At 37.8% G+C, this 27,512-nt stretch overlaps 1 protein-coding gene across 1 annotated transcript in view; it reads left to right on the top strand.

Annotated features, from left to right (window-relative positions):
- The window catches only part of HDAC9 (histone deacetylase 9), a 668,907-nt gene extending 649,363 nt beyond the window's left edge, over positions 1-19,544 (top strand). The window contains exons 25-27 of the mRNA XM_038391401.2: positions 3,313-3,397; positions 8,829-8,982; positions 19,077-19,544. Coding sequence (XP_038247329.2) covers positions 3,313-3,397; positions 8,829-8,982; positions 19,077-19,116 — 279 coding nt within the window. The 3' untranslated portion in view covers positions 19,117-19,544. The remainder of the gene's footprint in view (positions 1-3,312; positions 3,398-8,828; positions 8,983-19,076) is intronic.
- Positions 19,545-27,512: the final 7,968 nt, after the last annotated feature.

Here is a 27,512-nt window from a genome sequence, read left to right as displayed (position 1 = left end):
CTATGTAGCTATATCCAAAAAGTGGATCTCTGCCAACTGAAATTATTCTCCCTGATACAGAAGGCCCTGTTCCAAAGGAGTATAGAAATAGCTGTAATAATCCACTGTCTTTATTTTTACAGTGTTTTTGTAATAATAGTGCACCAGGGTTGAACAGGGTATACAATGTAATGAACTTATGTCTGGAGTCTGATGTGGTTTTATTGATATGGAACAGGATCCAGCATTCTGCTTGGCTACTGCAAAGAATATGGAGACAGAGAACATTTCTGCAGTTGAAACCAAGATGGAATAGTTACAGGGAGGGGTTTTTTATTTATTTTTTGGGTGTGGGGGGGGGAAGAAGTTTAGATAACAAACAATGAAAATCCATGTCTGCTACAGGTCTGTTACAAGAGCTGACCAAAATGTTCATCTTGAATAATAATGATTGCAAATTTGGCCCTTTTTTTTGTTTGTGGTTGATTCATTAACCTAACCTGATTTTTGTGCATGTATTTGGTATTCATAAGTATTGATCAGACATTTTAGATGAGTTAGCTTATGAGTTATTTGTGAACTCTTCACTTTAATTGTTCATTGCTGGTTAATTAAGGTGTGTGATTGGCCTCCTAAATAACGCAAGGACATATCACTGGACCCCAGTCCAACCAATTTATGAAAGTTGCCTGATGAGATTCCCTTTGATTAGGAGAAGCACTGGTTGGCATAGAGCTACAATAGCTATGTCTACATTACCAACTCCTATCCAAGAGACGGAATTTGCAGGGGAACAGGAAGGATATGTTGAGGATGGAACAAGGCACAGCTGGAGCATCTTGCACTATAACAATTCCACAGCCTGTGCAATGGCTCCCAGAGGTGCAGGTTAGATCAGCCTTGAATCTGTTCTAACTTACTCCAGGGGCTAAATTGGGTCCCAGTAGCCATAAGGATTGGAAGAATGTAAAAATGTGGCTTTAAGCCACCTTTTTTTCCTGCCTGTGGACCTGTGCTGAGCTCAGCCCAGCTGGACCTGAGCACTGGGCCCATAATACTTTTTCTGCTTCCTGGTTGGATGCCTGAAACATTTTAAATAGAGAATAATGTATGACAAAAATGAATAATAGTTATTAACAAATACCTGACTTCTGGTATGAATTTTCAGATTAATAATCACTTGTGCTAAAATTTGTAAAATTAGTGATTTGTGAACATTTTCACAAATACTCAGCTTTCATCCAAGTGCTTGCAAATAACCGAATTCTAGGACCTATGAAGACCAGTGAAGCAAAGTTGACTTGTTTATTGCAAATATATCAGTTACTTTGATTTTTATTATTCAACTAGCTCTAATCCTAAAACTGCATTGGCATGTCTTAATGCATCATTTAAAATAGTGGTAATCCACTATTACAATCTGGCATCCTCAGTGGTTTTATAGAGCTAGTACAGGCTGATATTTGAACCATCAATTTTCTGGCAGTCCTGTTGAATTCCAGAGAATTTAAAACATTTATATTACCTTAATATAAATTATGTTGCTAATTCTTATGGTTTCAAAGAAAATCTTCCAGGTAGATTCCTAATGCAGGACTATAGGCAGATAAAAACAAGATGTTTGAATAGCGCCATTCATCTCATGATCATTAACCTAAAAGCCTGATGATAATTGGAATTTCATCAGCATTAAAATATTTTTCTGCTGATTATTTTACCTGAATCCCAACAATTCTGAGACTTTGGGTAAATCTGCTTAGTTTGTCACCTCTTTATAATCCAGGCTAACCTCCTTGACTTAATGACTAGAGCTGATCTAATCATTGACAATGAATAAGTGAGACAATTTTGCCTATTTTTCTGCCCATGGAATATCCATATAAATTTGAAATTCACTCCAGTGTATTCATCATACAAATTTATTCAACAAATATATTTTTGAATTTAATTACTTAGTTTACAAATATTCAAAAGAAGAGCTAGTTTCTTAGTCATGATTGGGCAGATGACTCACATGATGTTATTCCAGTCCTTTGATTGTATGAGTATGCAAATACTTCTGCCATCAATATCTATGTATACAAATTTCAGCTGTTGTTTCCATGAGAACTCACACAGATGGCTGTGAGCATTTGTGCCAGTAAAATTTAATTGCCCTAATATGTGTAGAATGGAAGGTGTACAGAAAGGGGCATGAGCACAGCTGAATTCATTTAAAAATTGAAATGAATATAGGTAGAACATGATTTGCCTTTTTTGCTTAGCTCTTGTGATGATATATCATCATGCATCATGATACAATGTCATCATGTCAGTGCTCAATATCATGACATGTTGATATTTCACAAGTCCCAGTGTTTAATTTAGGATCCATTCATGTCTGATATATTAGGTTCTCTATCCAAGGTACTTATTAGCCCTCCACCCCCATTTCAGTATGAAACAGAGCAGTACTATTATTTCCATTTTACAGATGGGGAACCAAGGCAGCAAGACACTAAATGATTTGCTTAAGGTCATACAGGAAATCTGTTGGTTTAAGGGGGACTTGAACCCAGGTTTATAAAAGCCTAGGTTAGGCCCTCACCACCACACTAGCTCTCCTTTCAGAACAGTTAGTGCCATTGAAAATGGAATTATAGGGAAAATAACATATAAGTGTTTGCATTTTGTTTCATGCATGTGCACACTCAAACACATAAACAAACTAAAGGGTATTGAAAGTAAATGTAGCCAGTTAAAAGTACAGTGGAGCCCAAATAAAATTTATATGACTTTTATTGTTGATATGCTTAAGCATTTTGTCTACTATTTTACTTGAAATTAACGCCAGGCTACTAAAAGCAGCTGTGTTTTATAATTTTCCACTGTAAAATGTTGAAATGTGTAAGATGGTTAGATGTAATAACACTAGAAAAATAAATATAATAGAGTGCACACTTTGGTCCCAATGTGGCTTCAGCAAGGTTTTGTTTGGAGTGCCCAGCTGCACATACAGACGCAATGGAATTTGGTTTGTGAAGAACCTACAAAAATTACACAAATAACTAACATTTTTTTTTAATGAATAATACACAGACATGCACCTGCTTCAGAGACTCCATAGATTAGTCTTGCAGCGAATAGAAAAGCCCCTTGGAATTCAATTACATGGCTGAAAAACAAAAAAACAAAATTGTGGCTATACTTTTAGAAGTGATACCAGCAAAATGTTAACTAGTTCTTGGGCTGATCTTCTCTTGAGGATTAGGCTGTTTCAGTTTGGTTTATTTCCATGTGTCTTATTGCAAATTCATAATATTCTGCTCATATTATTCTGTTCTATTCTTGCAGCTGGAGCCTCTCCCAGAAGATATGCTGCACCAAACCCCTAATATGAATGCAATGGCTTCTTTACAAAAGGCCACTGAAATTCAAAGTATGTTTCAGTGTTTTTTCTCGTTATTAATTAATGTCAGAGAAAACTGATTAAACTTTTGCTACAGAGTAAAGACTAAGCAAAAATATGATATCTGAGCATATACATGATACATGTTTATAACATGTATGCTTGTGCTCTTGTTTCTTTGGCACATCTTTTGTTTCACTGATGACTTAACACTTAAAAAGCTCAGTTGTTAACGTAATCAAAGCGTTCCTATTCCCATATAGTTGAAAATCTTTCATTTGCACAACTCTCATTTCAAGCATTTTAGTCTTGCAATCCAGTGAGAGAAATATGTGTGTGTGTGTGTGTGTGTGTGTGTGTGTGTGTGTGTGTGTGTGTGTAGATATATGGTGGGTATATTAGGGATATGACATTGTCTCTTTGGATTCAATTTGTAGACAAATACCTTTTCAATGTATTCACGTTGAGATGGACGTGAGTTTAAAACTACAGTACATCTGGATATTTAAAATGGCTGCTGCCACATGGGATAGTCATGGCAAATAATCAGTGCTTCCCTCCCACCACCCCTTCCCTATGCACATCACTTATGCATCTCCACACCAGTCCTGAACCTTCCCCACATAAACTCTCTGTAGCCCTCTGCTGCCACCCAGTTTTTGCTGCTAAGTTTTCCACCTGCACCTTCCTACCTTGCCCTGCTCCCAGTTGCCTTAACTCAGCTATACAGACCTTCCTCCACTTTCCACCATATGCTACTTCAAGCCATGCTAAGTGGGTGGGTGGGGGGAGATTTCCTGTTTCCTACCTATCCTTTGCCAGTTCTTTCTCATCACTCTCTGGTGCCATTTAGATTTAGATTTGGTTTGAATACCAGATGTTCTGCTAGTATTAGGTGAATAAAAAAAAGCAGATTCACCATATTTTAAAATGTGCATAATACAGAATTATTGGTCAGTTCCTTATATATTTCTTCACGCGTGAAGAGACACTGGAAAACTCAAGTGAAGCTACATAACTGATAAGTTTACCCTGCTCCCACTTATGCACTCAGGTAAATAAATGTCATAATTAAATCAGCTTTCTTCAGGAATTCATGATAAATGTCAGTGTCAGTTTTGAGGAGATATGTGTAGTGGAGTACTGCAGGAGCTGGTGCTAGGTTCAATCTTCTTTAATATCTTCTGCTAATGATCTGGAGGAGACAGTAAGCAGCTTGTTAATGAAAATCACATACCATACAAAATTGAGTAAGCTGCAAATGCTAATGAGGGCAGAGAAATAATACATAGAGAGCTAGAGAGATTAAAAACCTAGACAAAAAATAACAAAACACAATTCAGTTTGAGAGAAAAAATATTTGAGAAAAAGAAAACAGTTGAATGGAAAGAGAAATCTGGAATGCAGTTATGCTGAAAGAGACCTAGAGCAAAAATATCAAAACAACTTAGGTGCCATATTCATCACAGAGCACAAAGACAATAGTCTTTTCCTATAGATCTCTGATGTGACCTGAATCTTACATTTAGTCCTGTACAACTTATAACCAGAAAAATCTTGACAAAATGGAGGGAGTTCAGAGAAGAGCCATATTAATGATGGAAGTGATTGGAGGAATTGACTTGAAAGAGCCAAATATGCATATTTTGGCTAAGAGATGACTGAGAGGATATAATTAATTTTCTAATATATACTAATATATATTAGAAATATATATACAATATATACTAATATTTGAAAGGAGTAAACACTAGTGATGGAGAGGAACTAATATGAATGTTACATGGGGGAGTTAGTTCGGTAGAAACAACTGGATGAAATTAAAAGAAGGAAAATATAGGCTGAATATCAGGGACAACTTTTGGGGGTGAAATGTGTTAAACTGTAGAATTATAACCTGGGGAAATCCATCACATATAACATTTAAAACTAGACAGGACAAAATACTGACAAATTCTGCTTTGGCGTGTACATTACTTAATGCTTATGTTTCTGTGATACAGCTCTGATGTCAAGTATTTAAATGTTACAACCTCTGATGAGTGTTTTAGTCCAAGGATTGCCTTTGCTCCATCTCTGTTTCAAAAACAGGCTGGAAATTGCAGATTTTAGATCAGACAAAGAGAAAACCCAAATTGTTTCTAAGTAAAATGGAATTTGTATAAACTTCTTTGTTTGTGACAATGGTATCATGTATTTATGGGAATATGATACAATTGGAAGTAGTATTCCCCACAACCATACAATATGTATTTCTAAATAATTTGTTCTCATTCGCTTAGGCACCACCCCGCAACCGAGCTCTTTATACATGGAAAATGTCAGCCTAAGCCACATACAACATTCCCACATACTTAAAGGAAGGGCACTTTGAAATGTCTGTAACAAAACTACATGATACAAACATTCACTGTTACTATTTCCTTTGGGAATGGGAAATGTTCCCATTGCCTTATTGGAGACTTGAGCACTTTTTCATGCATCAAACAAAAGCATACCTAAATTACTTATTTGGTTTCATAGTTTATTCTTAGAAGTAATCTATGCCACAAGCTGGGCATGTATGGGACCGATAACCCACTTCATTCCACTTCATAAACTCCAAAATGTTTTTATTAGAAAATATAACAAGATTAGGGGAATTTCACATTTCTGCCTTGGAAAGTGAAAATGTCGGCTTGTCAGTTGTGAGCTGTTTGTCCCTGGTGCTTTTGTTTCAAACAGAGCTGGATTTTAATACTGATTTGGGCTGCTAGCAAAAGTAGTTGTGAAGTTGCCTCCACAATGCATATACAATTGCTGAGACTGTTCATGCAAATCAGGTAATCAAAAATACACAAAGGCCCAATTTGTACATTCAGTTGTAGTTGTGCATGAAAAATAGATGATAAATTACACATGCCTTTTGTGCACAGTGTTGCTCATCCCATTGTTATAAAAACAATCCTACAACCCTCATTTTCCAAAGAGAATCATCTTGGCATAGGATACAGCTTTGTGTTTTTAAGAAATTTATCTCATATTTTCTTGCAAGTATCAGGGAGCACTTAGTCCATGAGCCTGTTTAGTGTACCCTCCGCTAACTGGATGCTAACTGGATGCTGGCATCCAGTTAGCGGAGGGTACACTAAACAGGGGGACTACTTCAGAAATGGGGACTACTTCAGAATTTACTCCCCAAACACTGCTCATTCCATCCTCCAGATATAGATACCTAGATGCGATGACCACTACCTGGATAGTGCCACCTGCTTCCTGTTCCTGCTCTGCAATTCCCTCCACCTCCAAACCCCCTCTCACAATGTTAATTGAGTGTAGGGAAAGGGAAGGGGAGAGGGTAATGAATGATCACATGGGGTGGAAGGTAACATGGATACTCAGTGCCAACAAATATGCTTGAATTTGGTTGTTAGTTTCAGTGTTAGAAGAAAGTCAGGGGCAGGGGGCAGCTGTTGTGTGTGTGTGTGTGGATGTGTGTGTGTGTATTTGATGTAGCAGTCCTCTCCGATGCTGTTTTATTGTTGCTGCAGGAGAGCAGCACAGTAGTGGCTGGTTACTAATATTTTATTTTATGAATAGGAGCCCTTGAAAACTCCTGCAGTGAACATGGGTTCATTTCTTTTATGGGCAAAACTGTGTATTATTCCCATGCCAACAGATCTGATTTTCTTGCACATCTGTTTCTGCAACAAAAACCCTGCCCACTTGTGAACATTTAGCCCATAAATTATGCCATGTATATTGCACAGTCTGATTTTACATATAACTGCTGTGAGAACATTGTGGAATGCTTAAATAACTTTTTTATGTTTTTATTTTAAAGACTAGAGAATATGGTCTCTATAGAATATTTTGTCTTGTTTTTATAGAATTTGCCAGGCCTCAGCCATTTGGTTTAGTGTTATGTGCATAGTTTTTTAGCCATGGCTCTCATGTATCTGGAGGAAAATCCAGCTTCTAACACTTAATCTTAACTTTGTAGTATACTTAATACACTTTAGATTTTATTCCCCCCCAAATCCCTATTATTTAAAGATCCTGCTAACTATTCAAACATGCACAGTATTAGGGTTCAAAGGAACACCCATCTTCCATGCTGCCTACCGAACATGGAGATTGACTCATGCTTTCATCTTTTGAGTATATTTTAAATAAGGTTATTGCTATCTTTATTGACTGCTGCTGTCTCATTTGACTAAAAATGCTCATCTTTTGAAAAGTCTGGAATGGTGTTATATACCATGTTATCAAAGAAGGATTTTTTAATACTCAGTCCAGAATACACAGCAGTACAATTGGCTCTGCCTGCCAGCTGTTGAAACCCTCCAGCTATCCCATAGCTAAGCACCTTGACCCAACCCACCTCCCAGCTGCCAAAATCTTCCTCCTAGTCCTTGGAAAAGATCCCCTACTTGAGCCCCCCTCTGTCACAGCTGTTGAAACCCTTCCACTAATTCCCAAATAAGTGCTCTGACCCTGCCGCTGGCCCAGCTGCTGGAAGCCTCTTGCTAACCACTGGATAAGTGCTGGTCCCAAACTCCCTTCCAGCCCCCTTCCAGCTCCTACTTTCCAGGTGGCATCCACCTGGAATTTAGTAAGAATTCTATGGATTATTATACTATGAGGAATATGTATGCAAGTTTTAAGTTGTTCACCTGGTTACCACTAATTGACCCCAGTTCTTGAATAACATATTGCTGAGTGATTATTTTTCATTCCTACTCACCTACACATTATTTTTTGCTTCACTTGGGAAGCTTTTCAAAGTCTTTTTTGTTGCAGGCAGAAGGCTGACAACTCTCTCACACTTCTATTCCACTGGTGTGTTTTTACCCCCAAAACCAGAAAAATGTCTTTCTTATAATACCTAGTAGCATTCCAACAAAAGCCAGTGCATATATGAATGTTTTAAATAAATTATTGTTCTAGTACACACCCTGAGGTTGGAAGAGAAAGAACATCCAGGACTAACAAACCTGATTGTTCTGGCAAATAACTGCAGGCCATGCTGGCATTCATGACTCCACCCCCCACCCCCCCAAGTCAGTGCTGTGTGAGCACTTTGTACAATTATTTTCATTTTTCTATTCCCATTTGTTTCAAATGCACCTATTGCCCGGCACTATCATACCTATCTGCTCTGAACTTCCTTCTCCTATCATAGATATAGCCAACAGTCTGACTGATAATATGAGTTCGTTAGGCTGTGTGTTACTCCTTTAGTTTATTACCTTCTGGGGAAGGGTGTGACACAGTCCTTGGAATGAGAGCACTTTCCAATTTGGCATTTTAAGATCCAGAAACATACTTCATCGTGGCAGTTTGAAATCCCAATTACAACTGCTTACAGTACAGATTTTAACTTATAATCACTCTGTGTTGGACCGAAGTGATTACTGTGCTTATACCACCATGCTAGCTAAAATTCCCATAAATTATTATGTGTGATTTTTTTTTTTAGGCAAGTACTGGAAATCAGTGAAGCCGTATCCTGTGCTAGTGGGTTGTGCTCTGGCTGAGACTCAGAAACAAGAGAGAGAGGAGACGGAGACTGTCTCTGCTATGGCCTCACTGTCAGTGGATGTTGAACAGTCTTTTTCTCGGGAAAACAGCAGGTAAGTGTTGGAAACCCAGATGGCAAGATTTTGTACCCTGGGGTTGTAAGAACCAGAACCCAGATTTTGAAAAGTATTTGATAATTTTGGGTGCTTTGGGTTTTGACTCCCCAGCTTGAGACCATTAGGAAAGTATATTGAGTTGGGCATCCAAAAAACAGAGTCATCCTATATTAGTGATCACCTTTGAAAATTTGTGTATAAATGTTTATTAAGATCCACAATTACTCAATTCCCCCCTTTCCCCCTCAAAAACTAAATTAAAAAGCAAAATACTGATGTGAAAAAAATGATGAATTGCCAAAGCAGAGTTGATCATGGTCTTCTCCTGAAAGGACATTCAGACCTATTTTAGATTTGACTTTATAAAAATGCATATAAACTGCTTTCAGACAGACTTAGTAATGATAGACTGAAATCACCACTGTGTTACTTCAGTTTTACACTAATGTAATTCCACTGAATTCAGTGTGTGACATGATGTAAAACTGGAGTAAGACAGTGGAGAATCAGACCTACTGTATTTAGTGTACCACGATGAAGATAGGTCATCAAATAAAGAGTGCTGGTTTTCCCTTCCTGTCAGCTGACATTTCACACTGATCCAATAAGACTGACTTGGACGTGAATTTAACAATTCTATAAAATGGAACAATAACTGCCAATGCACTTTTGTCAATACTGTATTTCAAAATGAAGCACTGATGTCTATTGAATAGTGCCATATGCAGTACAATGTTTCTTTAAGGAATTGTTGGAGTCAGAAAAGTCGCTTTGTAAAAATTACATTTTGGAGTTTCCTATTTATTCTCCTTCACCGCCAAACGCACCTGGCCTCTCTGCAGTGGAGAAAGACCCAAAAATGCAGTGGAACCTTCTGATTCCACTGGACAAGAGAAAAAGGGGCAGGAGATAGGGAGGCCCTACAAGGGGACTCCTCAGTTCCCTATGCACTCTGAAGCTGTGCTCCATGACAGCTCTCTCCACAGGAACATCGAAGGGAGGAGAAAGTTGTGGGTGGGCCAAAGGAGCAGTGGGAGTGTAGTCAATGGATCCATGACTTATGTGAATGTACTGGCAGTTGCTGCCTGTGGGCTGAGTGGTAGGGTTCTAGTCCCTTCAAAACTTGCACTGGCTGTTTTAATCTGAATTCAGATGACAGTTTTACTGATGATGCACAAGAGGGATAACTATAGAACTCAGCAGAATATTGTAGAATCTTCTGTTGTTGTATCGGCTCTCACAAGAGTAAAAACTTGGGTTTTTCAGTAAAGTAAGCAGCTGTGACTCAAAGACGCAATCTAGTGATCTGCACTTGAATAATAGATTATGATTGTTGTTATTATTATTACAAATACATACATGCATAGGAAGGAACCGTTTTTTTCTCTCAGTGACAGACAGTTGGTCAATATGAGTGATCTTATTTTTGATCCACAACATTGTCAATTAACCCTCAGCTAAGGAATGAACCCAAATGTTTATAGTCTAAGTGTGTGGTAATTAGTGCTCTCGTTTGTTAGCCAAAGATGTAAAAACTTTTTCCACATATGAGTAAGAGGCTAATGTAAAGCAACTATAATTTAGGGTTTGGTAACTAATTAATATGATGAAATAAAGCCAAGTTTTAGGCTCTCTTAAATAAAATGTAATTAATTTTGCATGCAAAATTACATAGGTTAGAATAATCAGTAATTAAAAGTCATGTTATAAACCTATATTAATCTAAAACTATAGCTACTTCACAGTAATTGATTCTATAGTCACTTCAATAAAGCAGTACTTCTGCTAACAATGTATATTCTTAATGCTATGTAAATATATCACCTGACTTCTGATAACCTGTGGCAATTTCCACCCCTTTTTGACATGGAATGAATTGAGAGTGCAGCTGAAGGGAGTGTGAGAAAAACGGATGTACTGATATGTATACAAATGGAATTCATTTGGCTGCCAGGTTCACTACACTTCATCAGTTCTGGACGGTAATAGGAATGAATCTGTCATGAATTGTTCTGTGGAAAAATGGCTCCACTTGAAATATCTTTTGTGGTGCTGTTGAGGTTTTTCAGCAGCACAATAAAACCTTTGCATGCCTACATTGCTGATTCCACTACCACATTCATAACCTGGACAGTGGTCACTCAAAACCAGCCTTTCCATAAGTGAATGACAGGGGCACTTTTGGACCTATCCTGTTGGACCAAACTGATAGCCAGACTCTCCAGTAGCTTTGGCCACCATTTTTCCTTCCCCCCCCCACCCTCCTTCCTGTTAACAGAGACAAACAAAAATAGTTACTTCTAAAATCTGCTTTCTAGGGCCTGCTTTCTTTGAGATGCTGGGAACCTCCTGAGAGGAATTGTGTGTGCTTAGCACAGACATGGAGGAACTCTAAAGCAGCATTAGAAACAAGGGGCCTGATTTACCACTGCATTACTCCAATTTTACCCCATCTTAACTCCCTTAAGTTCTGTGAAGTACAGCAGCATAAAACCGAAAGAGCACTGCAGTGAGACAGACCCATACAGGACTGTAACACATATAACAATTACAGACCAAGTAGGAGAGCCTCACCCCTGCTCCAGGCTGTTTATGCCAGATGTAAAGGGCCCCTCTAAGCTCTGGTTTCAGCTGAGTGAGCATTGCACTGGAACTGGCACTAAAGATGAGAACTGAAAGGGTGCCATCAGAGGATCCCCTGGCAAGCCCTGGTATACAGGCTATGCCAGGTCATGTTGAAGGTAGGGCCAAAGCACACAGTGCTGCAGTCCACATGGCATTCTAGGGAGGGTGCCGTAACTTAGACAGGCCCCCAGAACTGTGTAAGTTATGCTAAGAGCCTTTCCATAGTTCAGAGAAACCGGAGAGGATGCAAAGGTGACTTGAATCCCCTCCCTCCATCCCTCCATGTACACAGGCATCTGGCCTACAGCTTCTATGCTGTGCTTCTAGGAGGGGCATCCTAAGGACTCAATCCTGCTTCACTGAATCAATGGTAAAGATCCCATTGACTTCAGCTGTGTAGAATCAGGCCCCCAGATGAAAAGAGCAATAGCAGAAGAGTCTCTTTGTAGGAAACTCTTGCCAGTTATGTTGGAGGATATATTGGTGTTTGGAGTGAGATGACTCATTTTAAACTCAGATTTTGGGTAAAGCAGCTCTTTTTCTGGCCAACTCATATCTGACTCATTTACCACTGATGAATAAAGGATAAAATGCTCCTGGCTAAGAACCATTCTAAGTATTTTTTTTTCATTTTCTTTCTTTCCCTTTTATTTTTTTTTATTTTTTTTTTGTGGGGGTAAATGACAACACAAAGTAGACAGTTGTTTCAATTTGATTGGCCCTAACATGCTGAGTGAAGCAGACTTTATGAAAAGCTATTTTTGTTCTTGGTGTTTTATTGTTAAAATACTCTATGCATTTTAATATACATTTGAAATGAAATTGTAGACTTCAGGAGAGAATAGATAAGGGAGAAGTGATTTATGGATAGGACAGAAGGAAAAATATGAATGATGCAAATACAAATTTAAATACAGAGACCATTAAATAAACAGGCATGGTCCTATAAACATGTTTAACCACAGCACATTGTTTGTGTTGATAACTACTTGTTACCTAAATGAGATACACATTTAACTGATTAGAGCTTTGTAGTGGCCAACAGTTGTTTCACAAATCTTCTGTTTTGAAAAAGTTCAGTACAATAGTCTCCTTGATTCTTTTACTTCTTTTTTTTTTAAAGGAGCAGGGGCTATCTGGTACTTAATTGTTTTACAGCAAGTCATTATAAATTTTAGGAATACATTTAAAAGAATTTAAATTCATGGCCCTGATTTACCTGGATATAGATTTTACCCAATTAGAAATGAGATATGAAATGTAATTCTTAGATGTTGGATTAAAATCCATTTAGAGGATTCTGTGGTTTCTGAACTAAGGATTGGGATTTTCGTCATGTTATAATTTCTGTTGGAAAGATTAAGGACCAGATCCTGAGACGCAGCTGTTTTTCATAGACTGCCAGTCATGGGGGGCGGGTATGTGCAGAGGTGCATAATGCTGGTTTTTGCACTCCTCTGACCCTAGTGTTATCTCTGCGCAGGACTAATCCACCTGCATCAAATTAGAGTATCGTGAGGGCTGCTCTAATTTATTCCAACTGTAAACAGTGCGAGTGGGAGGAAACCACACTCTAGGATCGGCATGGCACAAGGTATTCTGGCCAAACCCTTTCCTTTCTTGCCTATCTTGTCCTGCAATTCCAGGGCAAGGATAAGAGCCTTATACCAGAAATCACCTTTACACAGTAGTGATCCTCCACATCTGAGCTAGGCTAGGGCCACATTCTGCTGGGCACTGAAACAGCCACACCACACCAGAAAATCTGTTCCTAAGAATGCATTTCTATTGTGAAATTGCAGAACTACTAACTTCAGTCTGTAACCTATCATTTAAATCAGCTTCTGTACCAGATGACTGGAGGATCACTAATATGATGCCAATTATTTAAAAAGGGCTCCAGCGGCGATCCCAGCAATTACAGCCCAGTAAGCCTAAATTCAGTACCAGGCAGATTGGTTGAAATGATAGTTAAGAACAGAATTATCAGACACATAGATGAACATGATTTGTTGGGGAAGAGTCAACATGGTTTTTGTAAATGGAAATCATGCCTGACCAATCTACTAGAATTCTTTGAGGGGGTCAGCAAGCATGTGGACATACGGGATCCAGTGGATATTGTGTACTTAGATTTTCAGAATGCCTTTGACTAGTTCCCTCACCCAAGGCTCTTAAGCAAAGTAAGATGTCATGGAATAAGAGGGAAGGTCCTCTAATGGATTGGTAACTGGTTAAAAGATAGGAAGCAAAGAGTAGGAATAAATGGTCCTACCATTATTTAGTAGGAGCTAAATAATGGTGTCCCTGAGGGTCTGTACTAGGACCAGTCCTATTCAACATATTCATAAATGATCTGAAAAAAGGGGTAAACAGTGAGGTGGCAAAATTTGCAGATGATACAAAACTACTCAAGATAGTAGTTATAAAAAATATATTTTGGAATTGGAAAAGGTATAGAAAAGGGCAACAAAAATTATTAGGGGTATGGAACAGCTTCCATATGGGGAGAGATTAATAAGACTGGGAATTTTCAACTTGGAAAAGAGATGACTAAGGGAGGATATGATAGAGGTCTATAAATTCATGACTGGTGTGGAGAAAGTAAATAAGGAAGTGTTATTTACTCCTTCTCATAACACAAGAACTCGGGATCACCAAATGAAATTAATTGGCAGCAGGTTTAAAACAAACACAAGGAAGTATTTCTTCACACAACTCACAGTCAGCCTGTGGAACTCTTTGCCAGAGGATGTTGTGAAGGCCAAGACTATAACAGGGTTAAAAAAAACAGATAAGTTCATGAAGGATAGGTCCATCAATGGCTATTAGCCAGGATAGGCAGGGATGCAAAACCATGCTCTGATGTGTCCCTAGCCTTCATTTGCCAGAAGCTGGGATTAGGCGACGGGATGGATCACTTGACGATTACCTGTTCTGTTCATTCCCTCTGAAGCACCTGTATTGGCCACTGTTGGAAGATAGGATAGTGGGCTAGATGGTCCAGTAATCTGACACAGTATGGCTATTCTTATGTTCTTATGCTATTTGAGCATTTGACAGTCCTCTGTTGCTTAGAACCATACCTTGTACTTTTATTTTTAATCTCAGTGTGATGATGTTGAACTGAGAAATCTGTGTTATTCCAATTTATAAAATGAGGAAAACACTTTTTTGGTGGCCTATTTTTTTCTCCTGTATTCTTAACAGTGAATGAAACAAATATAGAAACAAATCATTTTAAACAGCATTCCAAATAAATGTTTTAATTCCAGATTTGGGATCAGAAGGAGGATTTTTTTTTCAGCAGGCTGATTTTTGAAAACCGGACTGTTTGAAGCTGCTCATGGGTTCATTAAAGACAGAATAACAAAGTATCTGGAAGATCATAAGATGTTAGGATCTAGCCAGCCTGAATTCTGCAAAGGAAAATCATGTCTCACTAATCGCTTAGAATTCTTTGAAATGTCAGTAGAGTAGTGGATAAGGAAGAACAGCTGGCACAATTGGTTTAGACTTTCAAAAGGGCTTTGCTGCTACTAAAGATATTAAATAGTCATGGGGTGAAAGGCAAAGTGTTGTAATGCATCAAATGCTGGCTAGGAGACAGAAAGTAAAGAGTAATTTTTATCATGGCAAAGGTTAACAAAGAAGGTGTGTAGTAGGTTCATTGTTATTTAATATGTTTATTAATGATCTAGAAAGTGGGGTGAATAATGAGTAGCAAAATTTGACTCAAAGTTATTTAGGTTAGTTATCACCAAAGAGGACTGAGTGGAACTTCAAAGAGAATTAAACAAGCTATGTGAATGAGCAACTTGATGGGAACTGAAGTTCAATGCTGATAAAGTGCACATTGGACGGAAAAAGTTGAACTACTTATACATTTTTCAGGGATCTAAATTAATGGTATCAGCTCAAGAAAGAAATCTGGGGATCATTGTAGACAGCTCAATGAAGACCTCTGCTCTATGTGCAGCTATAGTCAAAAAGCAAACAAGAAGTTAGGATGCATAAGGAGTAGGATAGTGAATAATACAAATAGTATAATACCTTTATATAAATCAATGGTGCATCCTTATCTGCAGCACTACGTGCTGTGCTGATCACCCCATCTTCAAAAAGCAATTATAGAACTAGAGGGGGCTCACAGAACGGTGATGAGAGTGATCCAGGGCACAGAAAAATACTCGTTTGAAAAGATTAGGACTCTTGACCTTAAATGGAGACGAGTAAGAGGGAACATGATAAAGCATATAAAACAATCATGGTAAGGAGAAGGTAGATCAGGATCTTCAGTTCTCCTTGTTAAAATACAAGAACAAAGACAAAAATTGAAAACTGAGAAAGGAAATGTATTAAACATTGCCACAGAAGTCATTGAGGCCAAGAATTTAACAAGATTCAAAATGAGATTGTTTATTTATATGGATAGCAAGAATATCCAACATTATCGTTATTAATAACAAAATTTGGAAAGGATTCCAAAACCACATTCTTCAGGTTTCAAGCCAATCTCTAACTATTAAAGACAAGGATGAGATCTAATGTGCATATATGTGTGTTGGGAGGTGGAGGTGGGATGGGCAGATTATCCCAGGCCTTTCTACAGTCGCCTTCTTTCTCCTTCTTGGAGGGATCTACTGCCAGTCACTCTCAGAAACAGAACACTGGACTAGATGGATTTCAAGTCCGATTCCGTATGTCAGTTCCTAGATTGTGATGTGAGAATGAATTCAAAGGAAGATGGATTAGTGAGCAGAGAAATCAGGTGAAGTGATCAAAGTTGCAAGATAAAATATTTAAGAATCCATGGATTTTCAATTTGGCATGTGGGTATCACTTCTACATAGGTGGTTGTGTGTGTGTGTGTGTGTAATGATATATATACACAGACACATATATTATATATATGTAAAATATGGTCAATTTCTGCTTTTAGCTTAATCCTTGCAATCCTATTGAAGTCAATGGTTTGCATGAATATAAATGAAAGAAAACGGTCTGTTAAAATCAACACAATTGTCAAAATCCCTAAAAACTGTTCTCTAATAACTTTTCTACACATAAAAATAGCATGACTTTATAGTCTGATATTTTGTGATCTTCCAGGGCTCTAAGTGGATTTAGTGAAAAGATGGGACTTTCCCATTGGAACTGGTGGGAAGCTCTGAAGGATAGGAAGCTAATGGACCTGTAGCCTGTCACTGGTATAGGACCTTATCCTTCCAGATGGAGGATAAATTAGAATATGGGAGAATTCACATTGTGGGAAAGATGGCTGTGTTTATCCGGCCTGTTGTCTATAGCACAAAATGGCAGCTATTTGAAACTGCTCAGAAGTTTGAAATATTAGATGCATCCTCTGGGGAGATGGATTAGCAGAGTTCAGGTGAGACAGTCAAGAATCACAGAATCATATAAAAGCCAGTACATCAAGTATAGAATCATAGAAATGCTATGATAAGCCTTGTGGAGAGGTTATGCTAGGAGGCTCTTTCTTCACCTCCAGTAGTAGCAGATAGGCAGAACCTAATAGCTTCTATTCTGGGACCCATTTGTGTTGACACTGATGTGCATTTTGGGGGGCAAATGCTATGAAAACCCTATGTTATACAACACATCCCTACTTTCTCACACAAATTAACCATCCTAAGATAATTTTTCTATCTGTAGCTTGTTTTTTGTACATTTTCTCTGTTAGCCTTAATATACATGTTGCATACACAGCGATGACTCACTTCGAGATGTTGTGGTAAGTGCATATTTACCACAGTCAGTGGGGCATTTATACCCTATCACTGGAATTCAGTGCACCACACTGAGTAGTGGGCCATGTGTTAGTGATCTCAAGAGGGGACTGGGACGCCTTCATCAGGCCACAGAAGGGCTGCGTAGCTCATTGAAGCATTTAAAAAACACTAGTGAAAAATTGAACCTACTTTTTCCCTAAAATTTCCATCAACATGGGCTTATGCCTCCTTCCATGTGTGGCAATAGTCTGTCTGGAAATAGATACACCAATCCTATCCAGCCCTGCTCCTGCCACATTTTCAAACATACCTTCACAGAACTGTATGGGAGTACACTTCTGCAGAGCTCCCATAAATTCCATTCCCTTTCAACTCCCAGGAGCGGCAGAACGTGAGTGGTTACGTTGCATATGAGACCCTCCACAGCGTGGGGAAGAGGGAAGGATTTGTGCTTTATGGATTAATAATCCAAACACATTGTAAAAATCTTTATGGAAAGTAGTTAGTTACAAGATATTTTCTTTTTCATATTACACTCATTTTATTTTATTTTTTTCAAAATACCAGAAGTGATTAGTGATTGGATTAATAACCTGTATAAATTCCTTTAAAGAGACACTACTGAATTTTCATTGGAGGAGCCTTAAATAAAGTCCAGATTCAGTTAAAGTTCTTTGGCTTCCTTGCTGCAAAAACCCATGTAAGACTACGCAAGCCCCAAATAATTAATTTTCTAGGGCTTGCATGAGAGCTTCCACTTCCTGGGGGAGGTTTTATTGAATCCAAACGTTAAGTGAGATTTACTGGTGAATGCTTCTTTTTGGTTTAGCCCTTCTCTCATGTAAAAATGGCTTGAACTGCCTTTTTTGTTTTTCAGTTGAAGTTCCAAGCTTAGATATTGTTTGTCAAATTATTTCTTAGGAAAAAAAATGATCATGTCCAAATTCTTAAGATCTTCAACAATGAGGTTTCTAATATAATCTCTGGCAATCCCTTATATAGTGGATGCTGATACTGGGGCAGATCCTCCGCTGGCGTAACTTGTCATAGAGCTATGACAGTTTATACCAGCTGTACATCTTTAACAGTCGATTTTGGTTTTGTCTGAGTGGAATGTCTCCCAGATGATTTCTAATAAAGGATAGGTGTCTAATCTGATTATATATTATTAATAGATGCCTGCTGTATGGTAGTGATCTGCTAATCAAATTCAGAATTTGGTCTTAGAAATTTTAGGAAGGCATGCAACCAACCACTGTAGTTATGAAAGTGCAGAAGCAAAAATCAGAGGACTGGCATGTCAGCTAACTACATGGTAAACTATTTGGTTTTAATGGTATGATTCCATTTGAAGAAGAGTAATTAATTTTTAGTTGCAAATGCTTGAAAAATAAAAGTATCCCAGCTAATTTTTTCATTAAATTAATTGACTCTGCTGACACAACGCATGTACATTTCTGAACCTGAAGTTATAAAATATTCTGACATATTTTAATATAAACAGGAACATTTGCAGTGATTGCTTAGATCTAAAATGTTTTTCCACTTGACATTTGTTTATACTTCCTAAGAAAGAAACTCTATTTATGGATAACTGAATAACACAAATAAACATCAGAGAGAGTTGAAAAATCAGCTTTGATTATGCATGAAAATCTACAATGTCATTGTGTACTCTTGCGCTGTATTCTGATTGCCTGTTTATTTTTACAGAGCTGCTGGCGAGCCCATGGAAGAAGAACCAGCCTTGTGAAGTGCCAAGTCCTCCCTGAGATTTCCTGTGTGTGACATCATTGTGTATCCCCCCAAAGCACCCTCAGACATGTCTTGTCTGCTGCTTGGGTGGCACAGATCAGATGGAACATAAACACTGGGCACAAAACTCTGAACAGCAGCTTCACTTGTTCTTTGGATGGACTTGAAAGGGCCCTAAAGATTCCTTAAATGTAACCGCTACAATTCTAAAGTTACAATAAATCAGGCTTGAGAGAAAGAGCCTAGTGCATGCTTTTAATATGCTGTGTGACCCACTCACTGACATAAATTGTGAAATAGAAATATTAAAATATTCTACATGATAGATTATTGATAGGTACAAAAATTGCAACATCCAGCAAAATTCTGGGGAAACTCCACAAATCACTCTTTCTGACATTCTGAAAAACTTTTTACTGGGTAATCATTTTCACACTGTGTTAAATTGTTAATAGAACTTGTTTTCTGTGCTCAGTGTAATGAAATAATGGATAGTTCATACACCGTGTCTTTTTTAAGGCAATGTACTGAATTCTTGTTTGGATAAATTAAAGACGTGTAAATTAGGATGAGGGAATTTTAGCTAAAAAGAAAGCACTGCTTACTGTACTTTAAGTCCCCCAAAGTACTGTGCTTTGTTGTGTGTTATTTTATTTTCTCTCTTTCTAGAATTATATCTCTGTTTAATGTATAATTTTATATCAGTAACACCATAATCAAGGTTCTCTACAATGAGTGATCTTCTGCCTTTTTTAAAATGCTGCACTCTGCAGAGTTGACAGTAGCTTTCAGCATATGTGCATTAGAGACTCAAATAGTCTCTGAAAAATGGATGACTTTTCAAAAGTTGTTTTAGTTTGTTTTGCATCCTGACTCTAAGAAGAGAAAACTTAAGTATTTGTGTGGAACTCATTGGAAGCTCAGGTGTTTCTGCAGTGATAATTTGTTGAGAGGTTTTTTTACGTCACCATCTGAATGCAAACAGATTATTTTCATTACTGCAGACTCACAGAAGTTAGTGTTGCTTAAAAAGTTTCAAAGGGTTTAGTCTATATTTTAGATCCTTAAAAGTAGCAAAAGTCCTTGAAAAGTGACATTAACTCCTTAAATTAATGTTTGAGAGTGTAACATAGAACTGTGCCTTTAGCTGATAATGAACACTTAAACTATTACACATGTTGCCTTATTGTCAGAGAAGGTAAAAGGGAACAGGGCATTTATGTAGAATACTTTAAATGAACACAAATTGTGATACAGCAAGATTAGTTTTGTTCACAATGTCCCCCCCACCGCCACCCCCAATGAACCCTGGGAGCTGTTTTACTTACCTTGAAGAATTCTACTTGCAGTATTTGAAAGCTGGCTTTGCTTTTGAAAGTAAGTGATGTTCATTTTTTATATATTTTCCAAACTCAAAGGATATATTAAAGCCATAAGTGAAGACTGTCATGCTTTTTATTCAGAAATCTGAAAGAAACCTTAATTAAAACAAGATTTTGGGGAATGCCATGATATGAAAGATATGGAACAATATGGTTTCAGTTATAGGGGACTCAAACCTGTAAATCAAAGATGAAAGATTTCACTCAAATAGAATTATATAATTCTCTTTTGTTATGCAATCAGACTATATTTTTCATGCATTTGGGTTTGTTTACAATTAGCATTTTAATTTTAAAGACTTTTATTACTTATACAAAAACTCTCTTGGAAATCTTGGAAATTTGAGGCACTCTTTGAAATAGGAAATCTGAAGGGAATGTAATTTCCTATAATGTGAAGTAGACTTCTATTTTGAAAGAGTTATGTTCAAATGGATATATACCATTCATTAATTTTTAAAATAAAATAAAATTCTACCCACACTTTTATGAGCTAATTCCTGCTTGTTTTACTAATGCAAATAGTCCCAACAGGCTAAATTCATTCGGGTGTAATTCTCTCCCATGGAATTACACCAAAGCTGAATATAGTCCATTGACCTGAATGGGACTATTCAGATGAATAAAGCAATCAGGATTTGGTCCTGTATTGTCAAAGGAGTTTGTTATGACAATCTTACCTGTCAGTTATTGCAATTTTCTAGTAATCATCAAAGAAACTGTGCTTCAAGGAAACCAAGAACCATGGCTGATGGATTGGGTATTTTAAAACGGGTGTCCTGATTTAAAACAACATGGTGTAATATTTTATTTGGATACATAATTGGGAGGATTTAAAAATAACCTAAAATTTATTTGCATTTTCTAGCATATATGTAAATAAGAATTACTGATCTACACTAATTTAACTCTGTGTTTATGGGGGGAAATGTGCAGGCATCAGCTAAGTCAGTCTTGGTAATTGGAATCATTTTACAATTTCCAAGACCGTTTGGATTAAAAATACATTATCAAATCAATCACACATTCATGCTTTCCTATAGACAGACATTCATATATGAGACTGTACACTGTTGGTTCCAGTTAGAATCATTTGGATAAGCAAATGTGCAGATAAACTACACATAGGATTAAAGATATATGACCGTGTGCCTGCTCTTGTTCCCACTGAAGTCAATAACAAAACTCTCATCGATTTCAATGGAAGGAAGATTGGGCCCTGTATTTGCAAGTTCAGAGCACCATTGCTTTTTGATTATACCATTACAAGACACAGCATAGTCCTGTGGGATATGACTGAAGCTTATGGAGAATATCAACACTTTCTTTAAAACAAACCAGTGCTTTCTGAGAGGGAAGTTTCACTTGCTGCTGTTTTATTTTCATTGGTTTTTTTTAAAATTTTGATTACCAACAATAGCTCCCCATGGGATGCTGTTAGACTCTCTCCCATTTAAGTACAGATTTTAGCCATATCTCTTGGTCAATAATCACACCCACCCACTTAAAAATGCTTGTTTTTAATTGAAATCAAGCCCAAATTTCCAAAAGTGTTCACTAATTTTAGCAAAAAGAAAAGAAGTACTTGTGGCACCCTAGAGACTATTCAAAAACCAGTCGGAGAACACTTCAATCTCTCTGGTCATTCAATTACAGACCTAAGAGTGGCTATTCTTCAACAAAAAAACTTCAGAAACAGACTCCAACGAGAGACTGCTGAATTGGAATTAATTTGCAAACTGGATACAATTAACTTAGGCTTGAATAGAGACTGGGAGTGGATGGGTCATTACACAAAGTAAAACTATTTCCCCATGGTATTTCCCCACCCCTCCCCCACCTCCCACTGTTCCTCAGACATTCTTGTCACTGCTGGAAATGGCTCACCTTGATTATCTCTACAAAAGGGTTTCTTCCTCCTCCCCCCACCCCGCCTGCTGGTGATGGCTCATCTTAAGTGATCACTCTCCTTACAGTGTGTATGATAAACCCATTGTTTCATGTTCTCTGTGTATATAAATCTCCCCACTGTATTTTCCACTGAATGCATCCGATGAAGTGAGCTGTAGCTCACGAAAGCTTATGCTCAAATAAATTTGTTAATCTCTAAGGTGCCACAAGTACTCCTTTTCTTTTTGCTAATACAGATTAACATGGCTACTACTCTGAAACCTGTCATTAATTTTAGGTGTCTCCATTTTTCAGTTTCCAAGTTTAGACATGTAAGAATTGACTTACAGAGGAATGGCAGACTTGTAGCACCCACTGAGTTGAACATGACTGGCACTTCTGAAAATTAAGTCCCTGGTGTCTAAAGTTGGCTACCAAAAAAATGAGGCTCACAAAATTAGATTATTTCTGAAAATGTGGATGTAAATAGTCATACAATGGGACATTCGTATGGGAGCCATGATGCCATGGAGAAGGTGGAGTCAAAGGAGGTATACAGAGGCCCGGAACCTCCATGTGATTCTCTTACCTACTATGGAAGTCAGAACCTCAGCCAGTTTTGGGGACAATCACTCCCCTGTCATTTCTATAGATGTTCATGGTTCAGGTTGGAGACCTTGCAAGAAACTCAGAATAGAAACTCATAGTGATTCCAAGCTCATGTATCTGATAAACCAGATGGGGATAGCATGTAGCATAATATCAAGACCAACTTGTTTTTTTGCACTATAATACCTTCACTGGACTGGAATGGAAATAACGATGAATATTCAACTGCTAATAACTCAATGTATCCTGTGGTTCATTTTCTAACTTTTCTTGTGGGAATCATATGTGTACTAATTTGTTTTAGTACAAGCTGCAGCAATTATGGGCCTGATCCTGTGGTTCTTACTTCCCACAAAAATAATCCAAGCCCACAGAAGTCTAGCCAATGTGAAGACTGCAGGATTGGTCCTTTGCTTTCATACCTACTTAATTTTACTTACCATGAAAGTGAGGAAACTAGTTTGAGGAAATCAAACCTGAAAAATCCACTAACCTTTCTTATATAAAACTAATAAAATAACTAGAGCATAAAAATAACTCTTATATAAGCGAAGATTACTTTTACTACAAAAAAGATTGTCTTTTATATTAAAAAAAAACCAACAAAGCACAGCTATGGATAAGGTGGCAAAATTATTCTCTGTCTGGAATATCTTGGGGTTTTTTTTCCTGCAGATATCTTGTCTGAGTACAGACTCCCTTAGAAGCTGGGAAGCATAATTGGAGATGAAATATTAGAAAGGTTATGCTGCAGCCAACTCCAGAGGTACTGTAGAGACCAAGAACTGAAGACAGACTAGTCTGTGTAGACATACAGCTAAACACTTTCAGGGCAATCTGTCTGGAACTAGGAACCCAGGGGAAGATTGCCACAGCCACAAAGGGCAATTAGGCACCTAACTCCCATTAACTAGTAGCGCAAAGTGCCTAACTGCCATCTATACCTCTGAAAATTCCTCTCCCCTTCCAAAAAAAAAAAAAGGAAAAAAAGAATAGCGACAATTAGGTGCCCTGCCCTTAAAATGTGCTCCATGTAGTCATTCCTCTCACCTAAAATGCACAGACCTCGAGGATAGATGCTGTCTAACATGAGAACTATAGAGAAATAGAAGGTTCTGCTCCAGTGGTCCTTCCAAGAGCCTGAAGAACAATGCACAGTTCTTTTATTTTAAAAGGTCACCCATAGGACCTGGTGAACCACTGTAAAGTGTGGGTGGGGGAAGAGGGAGGGGTCGTTTTGGTTATTTTTTTTCAGACTCCATATGGAAGTAAAAGAGAATAAATATGTTGATAGGGGAAACCTGCTGGGAAAGAATTTCTCTTAACTCTGCTACCTGAAACTGGAAGGGTTTGGGGATTTCATTGTTTCTTTAGCTTTTACTTTTTCACTTCACTTATTATGTGTTTCATTTTAACTATGCTTTTTTTTGCAGAGTACAAAATCTGTTAGTTCTGACAGAAGGCTCTATGCTTGATGTGGGAATAAGAATAACTTATCTCCGTCACTTCTCACAGAATAAACAGTCTTCTTTATTTGCAATTAAATGCTTAGTTTTGTAACAGATCCAAACTGGAGTCAGTATTTTATTAGTTCGATTTCACTGTCTGTCTGCTGATTGTTGTGACTTTGAAACTAACATTCCTCTCTAACCTCAAAAATGGCCCGTTTGGGGACTAGCAATGTAATATTTTCATTTGGTCCTAAAGCGGGATTTTTGTTCCATGGCATCTTGCTACCAGCTCAGCAGAAGCGAAGTTTTAGGCACTAGTAACTAGCACACCACAAGAGAAGAGCTAAAAACAAAAAGAACTTTCCAGCTGGTACTGCATATACTGTATGTACTCTACAGTCCCTCCTCATAGAGCTGGATTCTGCAGCTCTGCATTTTATGACCATTTATAAAGTATTCTGCATATGAGGCTGCTCAGTTTTAAAAGCTGAATGTGAATGATTAAGCTGTAACACTGTAGGTCCAGTCATGTAGTTCTTGGAGTATGCATAAGGTCCAGAGAAATATGAACCATAAACCTTAGGAGCTCTGTCACTATATTATGTGAGAGGTGATTCTTCTTTGCTAAATCTCCAAATGCTTTTCCTGAATTTTAAGGTACTCCCCAGGGTATTTCTGGAGATTCGCTGCCTGTAGGTACATCTGCAAAGGCAAAGTTGCATGGAGCCTGATCCAAAATCCGCTGAAGACAATGGAACATCTTCCATTAACTTCAATGTGCTTTGGATGAGGTCCATTGAGCAGCACTGGATCCAGACTTAAACTCTGGATCCAAACATGCCTGAACTTTGGAAAAGTTCAGAACCAGATTCAGATCTGAACAGGTCAGGCCCATTTCTGTATGAAGTACCATTTCTACCTTAACTAGAGCTCTGGCCCAAAACATATTGATACCAATGAGAAGCTTTCCAATGACTTCAGTGGGCTTTGAATCAGTCCTATAACAAGTATGCTATTTTGACTGAGGAGCCTCTCCAGCAGAGCCGGCTCTAGGTTTTTTGCCACCCCAAGCTCCGAGAGCACAACTGCCCAAGCAAAAAAAAAAAAAAAAAGATGGTCAGAATTGTGCCCCCCAAGCACATGCTTGCTTTGCTGGTGCCTAGAGCCGGTCCTGCTCTGCAGACCCCTCACCCTTGCTACTTTATTTATTGCCGTGTTAAACTACCTGTTAGGTTTAACATTTTAAAATAAGGATGCAGTAGAACAACAAAAAGCAACACCTAGTATATTTGTTATTAAATCTTTCAGAACAAGCTTGTTGCTGTGTATGTCAACAATGCTGCTTTTTTCTCTGGTCTAAAGATGCACCGTTGAAATGTCAATTTTTAATTTAAATTGTTGTTTGCTATAATAAAAGCGATACATTGGGTTCTCTGCATTATAAGTTTCATCGGTCATTTATCTTTCCAGCTTCATTAACGTAGGAGCTGCTGAGAAAAATTTAAATTGCCAAATCTGTTTGGAAAGCAGTTGGATCGTCCCAAATGTGCAAAACTTTTCTAGAATAAAAGGTTAATATTAATATTGCTGTGCAACTAAGAGGAGCCAGTGGATCATTATTAGTCCTGATACGTTTTTGTATCTGAAAGCATCCATTGGGTGACTTTGAGTAGTGTTGTGCTCCAAAAATGTATTGGTTGTAGATATATAGGCGTTGGACTGGTGTAAGTAGACTTCAATCAAGTTGTGAAAATTTCCTTTTGTCTTGCGTTTTGTATAATTATTTGACTATTAATCTTGTTCTAGTGTGAATAAAGGCTATTTGAAATAAGATTGTTTCATACTCTGCTCTGGTTTTGCGGTTTTTTTCTGTTATTAAAAATCTGGATTAAATAGACATTCAGCATCTGAACTTGCCACCCTGGTTGAATCAGAGGAATTTGACTAATAAAACATAAAGAGTTGAGTGTGATGAAGCTGGAGTGCATAAAAAACTGAACCGCAAACGTTAATATAAAAGTAATGTTATATGTCAGACTAAAACCCACATAAGGCAAAAGAGAGTCAGAATTAAGGCTGAAACACCAAGCTCATATTCTGTACTTAATTTCATTCATTGTTCTGAGGCACTGCGGAATTTGCAGTGGGCCCAATCCTCCCCCACTGAAATATGTATTATCACACACCCTGTTTTGAAAGCTCTTCAGAAACTACTCCTTTGGGGGAAAAAATGTACAGTATACCACAGTAATAGTACAAACACTACAGTGTACTACCATATTACTATAATTTGGGGGCTTACTATTGTATTATAGCATACTAGTTTTCATTAAGCGCTAACGACCAGGGTGGAATAAATAAAAAATGTCATATTTAACTTGGAATAAATTTTCATCATATTCACATAATCCAAAGTGGCCTCTGAATTTGGGCCTATGAAATCCGCTCCTGTGTGTGGTATTTTGTGCTCACAGAATTGGAAAATCTAGCATACAAATGGTAGTTGGGTGCACAAGTATCTGATTTGCAAAGCAAAATCCCTGTTTGCCTACACAAATGGGGATTTTGCAGGCACTATTTCAGAGGCCATTTTAAAAAAAGCCTTATTTCAGTTTAAATTAGTTCTCCGGAATTCAATGTCCTTTTACTTCTTAATCATCCTGATGATGGGGGGTGGGGGGAAATCTGCCTTGTACAACATATTGTGATTATATAACATTTATATTTGTAGCCATATAATTTACATGGAATATTAAAAAAAATGTTCCATGCCCCCAAACAGCTTATATGTCTCATCTATCTGCTTCTCTGGTTGTCTGTAGTTAGTGATATCCATATGAAAAACTGCAGAGCTATGTGATAAATTGCACTCATCAGTCTCCTTTTGCAGCCTCACCTGCACACTGTGCATAGACCATCTCCCCAGGGACTAGTTCTAACATTCCAAACTTCTGAGAAACTTCAAACAGACACCAATTCTGTTTTAAAACCAACCTGCCACAGAAATGCTCCTCTGTCTGAAAAAGGGAACTGCTCTGGTGGGCTGGCAGAGGTAAAGACAC

The sequence above is a fragment of the Dermochelys coriacea genome, chromosome 2, assembly GCF_009764565.3.
Source record: "Dermochelys coriacea isolate rDerCor1 chromosome 2, rDerCor1.pri.v4, whole genome shotgun sequence".
NCBI classification, from domain to species: Eukaryota; Metazoa; Chordata; order Testudines; family Dermochelyidae; genus Dermochelys; species Dermochelys coriacea.
Note: the sequence above shows the minus strand (reverse complement) of the source record. Positions and strands in the feature narration are given on the sequence as shown.